Source organism: Cystoisospora suis (genome assembly GCF_002600585.1).
Source record: "Cystoisospora suis strain Wien I chromosome Unknown contig_12, whole genome shotgun sequence".
Taxonomy (NCBI): Eukaryota; Apicomplexa; class Conoidasida; order Eucoccidiorida; family Sarcocystidae; genus Cystoisospora; species Cystoisospora suis.
In genome coordinates, this window is record NW_027152814.1 from 10,580 (window position 1) to 19,057 (window position 8,478).

An 8,478-nucleotide genomic window follows, 5' to 3' on the forward strand; every position below is an offset into this window, starting at 1 on the left:
AACAGCAGCTCCAGATGGTGACTGCCGAAAGAAACTCTCTTAGCTCTTCTCTTAAGGTAAGGCTGCGCACACTTCTTCGTTTATCCTCACAGTCTTAAAGCTTGTGACTGGCATCTAGTTCTGTCGTCCAGTTCGTCCTTCCGAAATTCCGATGTCTGGAGTACCCTGCCTGAACCCCCCGGAGATTTCTATGGACCAGTCGGTTTCAGGTTGAACCCTCGCGCTGGTTGCAAGCCGTAGGGGTGGGCTCCGCCGAACGCTGGAGTTTCGCACGAGTGTTTACGTCGGAGCTTGCTCCCGTGGTATGACCAAGTGGATTGCATGACGATAACCCGACTGGATGCCGGCCCCGTTTTCGGGGAGCCGCACCGCTCGAGTACGGGCTAATGGGCGAGAGCAATCCTCCTTGCGGCGTTTAGATTTAAGCGATGATTTCAGGTACCGTCACAACCAAGAACTCACGACGCACATCCGTGACTGCAGGTGTTTCGATGTAGGGGTGGGGAGATCTCTGTAATCTGTTCTCGAACTGTTTATAATCGGAGACGAGACATGCGTGATTGTGCCACGTCTCTGCGCCCTTCCATACTGTATTTGAAGGAGGCACAGTCACGCCAAGCAGAGCTGGAGGCGTCGTTACAGCGTCAGCAGCAGCTTGCAAGGCAGCAAGCGCAACAGCATCAGCAGCTTCAGGAGAAAGCAACCCGGGAGCGAAGTCAGCTTCAGCAGCAAGTCGCTCAAGCCAAGCAGCAAGGTGGCGCGGCAGCCGACGCGCAGAAGCAACTGGAATGTGAGCGTAGAAGCAATTCGTTGCTACGGCAACGCGTTGAACGGCTTGAGTCCGCGCTGAAGCACGAACAGCAAGGAGCGGGAAGCGCCACAGCCCTTGGGCCTCAGCTAGCGGAGGCTGTTGGCCGCGTAGCACGCCTCGGCACGGTGGCGGCGGCAGTTGCAGTGACAGCTTTGAAGGCTTCACAGTCGGCGTCCGTGGCAGCACAAGAGCAGCAGAAGATGCGGAGTGTGCTGGATGCGGCAGCAGCCCAGGCCCAGAAGGAGATTGCACAGTTGCAGCAGCAGCGACAACAACACGAAAAGGCTCTGGCCACCGCTCAGCAACGCTTGGGACAAATGGAGGCAGCACGACGAGAAGCGGAAGCAGAGAGGGATCTGGTATGCAGGCAGAGCGCTGAGCAAGAACAGCTGTTACAGGCTCAGGGTGAGGCTGCGGCTGCCCAACAGCGGGAGCTGGAAAACATGATGGCAGAGCTTCACGCTGCTCGTGCGCTGGCAAAGCAACTGCTCCATGAGGCCGGAGCCGGGGCGTCTGCGGACACAGTGTCGAAACGCCCGAGAGAAGAAGAGCCTGAAACAGAAACAGATTCACGCGCAGCGGTGGAACTGAGCAACCTGCCAGCAAAGAGAGTTCGGGAAGAAAAGAAGCCGCAAGCGGAGGAAGTCGCAACAAGGGAGGAAGGAACTGTACAGCAGGGTACGGCAGAGGAAGTGCCATGGCACCAACCGGGTGCGCCTGATGCAGGGAGGGAACAGACGGAAGAGCAGCGGGAGGGGAACAAGCCGCACGTCAGCGTGGGAGACGACAGCGAACAAACCAAAGAGCGCACACAAGAGGAAGTGAGGCCACAGGAAGAAGAGCACATGGAGGAGAGCGGAGCAGACGGTCGGGAACGGGAAGACGGGCAGGAAGCTGATCCTGGCACACCGGAGCAGAATGCAGTTGGAGTTGAGTGCTTTACACATGACCAGGAAGCACTGCAAGAGCACCACCCGGCTGAGGGTCAAGACTTCGGCCAGATGGACGACGATTCCCCCAGTGAGGCCATAGAAGAAAAAGACGAGAGATCAGAGTCTGCCGCTGGTGATGCAGATCACGATCACGGAGCTGTGGACGGCGGCGCCGTCCCGGTCTCCACAGATTCACTAGGGTCCTCGGATACCCAAGGAACATCTGCGGAGCAGCACAGTCCTGAAGGAGAGGACAGAGATCAGTTTTTCGTGTTTAATTCAGGGGAAGATGCTGGGAGCGGTCTGACAGAGGGTGAATCGGGAAGCGCAATGTATTATCTTTCTGAGGATCAGGGAGCCGAAGCAGAAGAAAATACGCAGCAGACATCTGACGGTAACGGGGACATTAGCGTGAACGCGGAGGACAGACAAGATATGAGCGACGCCCCACAAGAGAGTGTAGTGCCCATGGAGGTGTCGGCCGAGCACTTGCAACTTGAACAGCACCGAGGACCGGCTCAAGAGGAGTTCGAGGAGGGAGGCGCACATGGAGGTGAGGAAGATGTGCACCTTGTTTCGTCTGGAGAGACGGCAGAACCACCGACGGCAGCTGGGCAAGAGAGAGATGAAGTCACGGTGGCACTGCCGGGACAGAGCTCCTACGAAGAGGGCACTGGTGCATTTGCGCAACCGAAGGCCGAGCAACATCACGAGGAAGCGGTAGAGGGCCAAGAGAAGGGCGACGAAAAAGGCGACTCGCCTTCGGCAGCAGAAGAGGGACATCTTGGGCAGTCCGGCTGACACAACAATGTCATGAACGTTGATTTAGCAGAAGGCGAATTGCTTAGTGTCTGCCTTGAGCATATGTTGTTCAAGAGGACGTGCATGCCAGAGGTATTCTGGTAACGCGTGGGCGTCAGACTAAGCGGCCACCCATGCGCAGTGTCTTCGATTTTTGCAGACGGGGGCCTCGAAAGGCAATTTTTTTCAGTAGACTAAAGAGGACAGCAGTGCCGACTTTGTCGCAGACCGGTGTAGTATACCCTGCGAAGATCGATAGGACAGATGTGTGCTCAACAGGAAACTCTCAGCTCGGATGCACGCAGGAGAGGGAGTCACGGGGCCTGCTCACGTCTCCAGTCGTGGGTTGGGTGAATCTTCCTGACAAGCGGTTTCCGCCCGTTTACTTGAATGAATATTCGGTACAGCCGTTCAGGCAGCGAGCCGCTCCATGTGCGTGGTTACTTCTGTTTGAGTGAATGTGATGGCCATTCGCTACTAACGGTCAATTCTTTTCTTCGGCATTACAAACAACGCGCAACTCGTAACAGCGGGAAAGCAGAGAGTTGAAGAGTTGTGTACCTTGCGCGCTCAAGACGCTCCCGCGTACATTGGAATTGTGATCCCCAACAGCATCACGCCACGCTGCGCGTGATGGCTGACGGGGCTTGCTGCTCTTGTCCCGCAGCCTTGAACAGGAAGTCCACTATGCACCCCAGCCGCGGAAAATCTGACAGCTCCTGTGCCCGATACGGGATACGGCTCGATACGCTTGTGTCAACACAAGACTGTTGTTGAAGCCATGAGCGAGTGTCTTACTCTACTAACGTCCGCACGACGGCGCATCCAGCTGCACGTTCCTCCCGCACTCCGGCTTCATAAACCTGCGTGTGCCTTCTTTGCGCGCCAGCACTTCCCAGAAGTGTTGCCGCACTATGGGTTTGAGTGTTTCGAGGTCAACCAGTGACGTGTTACCAGCCCTCGCTGCCCTGCCACTGTGCCTGCTTCTGCAGTTCTGTTGGCCGACAAACTGACCACTTCTCCCGGAAGTCTGTCTTCCTGTCTTTGTGCTATTTTTGTCTTCCTCCGTGTGAAATTTCTGCCCACGTCAGCAGGGTCCTGCTTTCTGAAACAGACACACACGTGGATGAGCACCATTCCCGCCTGGACCACACCACTGAATGACAGCCAACACTTTTGATCGCTTCCGATGTTGTCCATGGTTCGGACGGAAAAGTGGAGGGCACCCTGGGGCCTGATTCTTGCCTGGGTGTGATTCTCGACAGAGAGACAGGACCAGGCGCTTTTGCTAGGGCCGGCACAAGTAGACAGGAGCTAGGCATTTGACGTGACACAACACTAGTCACCTCAAGAAGGCACCAAGTGGCGATTAGGGGACACCTGTTGTTTCCACACCCGCGTCGACCAGTACTAGCGGGAAAAACCGTCACACTTCACTCCGCGAAGGCCCAGGAAAGCTGGGGCTCTGCAAAACGCAAGCCATGAGTAAACGACCACTCCACCCGCTTCCGTGGAAGGCCACATGATTGGTCTGAAAAAATATCAAGCACACGCTTTCTTCTTGCAAAGGGCATGCTTCCAGAGCGATACGTTCAGCCCAGCCGTCAAGAAAACGTCGAATTTGGAGTTGAAGAGAACAACCTCTGGATCACTATCGCACCGCCCCAGGACGCCCACCTCTGTACCTTTTCCTTCATTCGCGAAAACGTCGAAGACGTGCACATACCGATCACTACACCCCACGGCCACGAAGCGGCCGCACGGGGACAGCCCGGGTACAAACACACGAGAAGGGCTCTTGGCCTCTGACTCAGGTGGTCCCGGGAAAACGACGGGATCAAACGGTAAGGGAGACAGATGAAACAAGGCGTCTTCTGGAAGCTTACGAGTCCCGGTGCAGTTAGAAAGGGCTTTTTCCATGTAGGCAACCTCTTCCTCTTTCCGGTCTACAACAACGTCACGGGAGGGACTTTCCCGAGAACAAGAGGGAGCATCGATACATCTAAAACTTTCATGAGCCGTTTTCTGACGTTTGAGACAGGGAGTCAACGCCTCCACCGTCAAAGTCTCGTGCATAACCCCTTGACACCCGAAAACTGCAGTGTGGGGAAGCCGTGTAACCAGCATCTGTCTGATCAAGGACTCCCCCGATGCCGAAGGATCTCGTTCAGCTGTCGGACAGTGCGATGAACCACTGGTATGTGGTTGCACTTCTGCATTGCCTTGGTTGTCTCTGTCTCCGCCCGCCGCTTCTGCTTGCGCTCTCGGATTGGTTGTCCAAGCACTCGGGAACAGCGTATCCTTCCGTCGTGGTTCGAGTATTCTCCGCAGCTCGCCCCGAAAGACATCGAAAAACATCAATCGCTCATGGCTTGTCCCGAAAACAACCTCCCCGTCTCCTCTTACGAACTGCAGACTCGTCGGCCGCTCGTCGTCGAAGGAGTAGCCTCGTACACCAGCGCCGATCAGTCTTGGCCCGAGAGCGCCCGAAGCGTCTTGCCGGGAACACAGAGGTTCCCTCAATTTCGTATTCTTCGGTGCGGACAAGCGCCCGCTGCCCGCACTGCCAATAGCAGTCTGGCGTCCGCAAAGGGAGGCCGGGCCCCCAGCACCTTTCCTGAGAAACTTCGATACAGAGAACTGAAGAAACGGGTCCTGCGGGTGTTTGGCGTCGAAAAAGGAGAGCCGCCCCTGCCCTTCGTACACAGCGAGGACAAGGCCCTCGCTATCAAATGCTGCTAAGGGATGGGATGTGGAGACACACCGAACCCACAGCGGCTGTTCCTTATCCAGCGCGAATAGCCGCACTCGAGCATCCTCGCTACAACAGACGAACGAGTGCAGTCTCGGGTTCAGGGAAAGACCAGTCCAACGACACACCTTTCCGTTCAAAGGATAACTTCGTAGATAACGATTTTCCGCTAGATTCCAAAGACGGACAGCAAATTCAGAAGCCCCGGCAGATCCAGCCATTTGGCTCGGACCGCCTTCTGCGTATTTCGCCTTTGCCCCTGTCCCTCCTTTGGGAAATTGCCCTTCTCCCGCCGCACCTCCCCCTCTGTGCGAACTCGACGCGTGACCGCTGGCCGCTGACGGCAAAGTCGGCGCCGAGGCCCTTGTACCACATAAGCACAGACACGTAGCGCCAGCTGCCCCCCCAGGGGGAGGCGCAGCAGCTGGATGTTGGACATGAGAATACGAGATACCGGAAGATGAAGCAACTTGGCTCACAAGAGAATGCGGGAGAATTTTGATAGCATGGACGCCGTACTTATTGGCATGGAGTATGCGTGTGCACACCCCGCGATGGATGGAGTATATATGCAGTGAGCAGTCATCGGCTGAAGTATACATGTACTGCATGTCAGGTGAGAAAGCGACTCCGTTGATCGGGCTGCATTTGTCACGAAAGGTCCTGAGTACCAGAGGCTTGACAAAAACGCCACGAGAGTTAACAGCGTTCTCCTCGCAGTTCCCGCTACTGTCTCCGGAGTCACTTCCCTTCCCGCCTGCTGTTGTTGGACCGTCCCGCGACTCCACCTCCCCAGCTGAAACCACTGAGCTACCAGACTGCAGGACAAGAACTGTGTTGGCTATTCCTGTGGATGACGGCCCCGTCGAAGGCAGGGACCCAGCTTGGTTTCCGGAACCTGCCCTAGGAACAACTGGATGCGGCGGGTGACTTGTTGAGGAGAGGAGGGAGTCCGAAGAGGAGCTACGGTGAGCTACCCTTCCCATCGTCCGAACTAGTGGAGCAGCTGTCGAACATGTGGAAGACGCAGAAACAGTTCTATTATGGCTAGCGCACGAGAACGTCGGCGCACGAGGTCGCAAGAAGGGAGATGACGAGGTTTGAACGTTTCTCTGAAAGGGATTGTGCGAGTGAGAAGGGCGGATGATTCCGCCTCCCTGCTGTCCTGCAACCGCCATGGCCCGAATCGAATGGAGAAAGGTGCCGGACCGTGCGAGGACAACAACGTACTAAGGCGCCAATGGGTAAACCTCAGTCAACGGTTAGAACCTGCTGGTCGCCCCTCGATGCCCCATCAACGAAAACAGGAACACAAGGAGCCACATCGATAAAGGCGACAATGAAGGAATCAGAGAACGCGCAAAAAGATAGTAAGCTGCCTACAGCTCGAAGACAGAATAGCATGGAAAGCACAAGCGACGAAGGAACCAATACAGACGGCAGCGTGCCCCGAGGACCCCGGCAAGCCTTACAAAGGTTCAGGAGACAGTCGCAGCCACTGAGGACACTGGGAAGACCCGGACAGAATACCCTCCCTCCTCCCGTGTGCATAGGATACTTCCAAGTCACAAGGGACAGCGAGTCTGTACGCCTAGACTTCGGTCTCACGCCAAGCAATGCTGTGCGCCCCAGCGCTTGGCAGAACCTGACAGTACAGAAATGATGCAGTCAGGAAGCCATGTGCTGCGTCGGATATGCCTGGCTGCCTGGTCTGCACGGCGACATTAAGGAACCCTTCCTCAAGTTCTCCAGTCTTCCAAAACTAAGCTGCGAAAGGATCACTGAAAAGGCAGAACGCTGCCACTCGTCGAGAATGGAGACGGGTCGCTGCTTTACGCCCCCGAACGGGGACCACAAATAGCCTTCCGGATGAGAAGACGCTAGACCGCTTGCTTCACCTGGCACTGAAAAGGCCGGGAACACCGATTCTCCCTCCATGGTAGTTCGCAGTTGTCCCCTGTTCTCCTCGGTTGCAGGCCCCTTGAATAGAGCATGCATGCATGCTTCTCAACCCGCTCAGTCAGGCGCGATTGACCAGAGGGGAGAGACACTGAAACCTACGCTCAGAATTCGGAGTCGTAGAGAACGACCGAATACATCAAACCCCAAAAGAAAGCAGCCACGAACTTGTTAGCTAATCAAAGCAATGAAGTCTGCTTGTACACTGGCGTGTAGGCGGGAGGGAAAACGTGGAGAGTCAAAGACCTGTAAGGCTTGTTAACACACGAGTTTTGCTGTGAGGCCAGCCCCACGTAAACGCTTCCTATGTTTGCCCGGGGCGCTACCGGCGGCACTAACCTGATCTAGCAATTTGCATTCTCTACCAAAGTGCTAGGACGCTAGCCGCACTTGAAAACCTGCCGCCTGAACACTCAATTACAACCTAAGGTCGGAGGCCCCCTGGCCACCGAGTTACAGTCAAACGCACGGACTGTACCGCCCTCCGAGCGACTCTGCGCCGCCCTGTATGGCGAGCCGTCAGTGACTGCTGTTATGACTGGTGTAGAAGGCAGTAGCGGTGTGTGGAAAGGTAGCGCAGCGGGAGCGCGCAGTAGCTTCGTACGACTGGAGTGGTCGGCATGGCATGCTACTGCCGCTCCGTGGGGGAGGCGGCAAGGAGAACGCGTCTCTTCCCGGTTCGAATGGAAGCTGCGGTTGAGAGCGAAGGAGAACACGAAAGATTTTCTCTTAGAGAGAGAGAAGGAGAAGATAAGTTTCTTTGTGCGCGCGAGCTCGCCGTTCATTGACATAGTTGTTTTGCCTTTAGGAACGTGAACAATCAGTGTTATCGACGCAGCTGCTACGGGTCAAGAGCGGATCGCGGTTGTTGCTGGGCGTGGCGGAGCCCACGCCTACCTTCCGTACGAACAGAGTTGTGTTTCAGCATGTGCTCGAACAATTGCGAGTGACTTCTGACAGTGTGAAAACTGGGTTCGTCTCAGTCCGTTTCCTGACGCAACAAGCGTGGTCGCTCGGTAGTGACAGATCACTACAACTGCCGCCCCGCCTACTGAGTGCCGTGTCGTGAGTGACCGCCGGTCAGCCGACTAGGGTGCGTCTCGGTCCGCAACAGCATACATGTCGTGCCTTTGTGAACAGACAGGATCGGCTTCACTTAAGTTCTTGCGGCAACCTTTACACGTGGTAGCACCGCATGGTTTGCTGATTCCCCGGTATTTTTC

General features: G+C 55.9%; 2 protein-coding genes across 2 annotated transcripts in view; one reads left to right on the forward strand and one right to left on the reverse strand.

Annotated features, from left to right (window-relative positions):
- The window catches only part of CSUI_000011 (uncharacterized protein), a gene marked incomplete at its 5' end in the record, with an annotated part of 6,530 nt that extends 3,063 nt beyond the window's left edge, over window positions 1-3,467 (forward strand). The window contains 2 exons of the mRNA XM_068060246.1: window positions 6-56; window positions 601-3,467. Coding sequence (XP_067927778.1) covers window positions 6-56; window positions 601-2,544 — 1,995 coding nt within the window. The remainder of the gene's footprint in view (window positions 1-5; window positions 57-600) is intronic.
- A 172-nt stretch (window positions 3,468-3,639) lies between these two features.
- On the reverse strand, window positions 3,640-7,227 carry CSUI_000012 (wd g-beta repeat-containing protein). The gene has a single exon (XM_068060247.1). The coding sequence runs from the start codon at window positions 6,472-6,474 to the stop codon at window positions 4,087-4,089; it is 2,388 nt and encodes a 795-aa protein (XP_067927779.1). The 5' UTR covers window positions 6,475-7,227; the 3' UTR covers window positions 3,640-4,086.
- Between the last annotated feature and the right edge of the window lie 1,251 nt (window positions 7,228-8,478).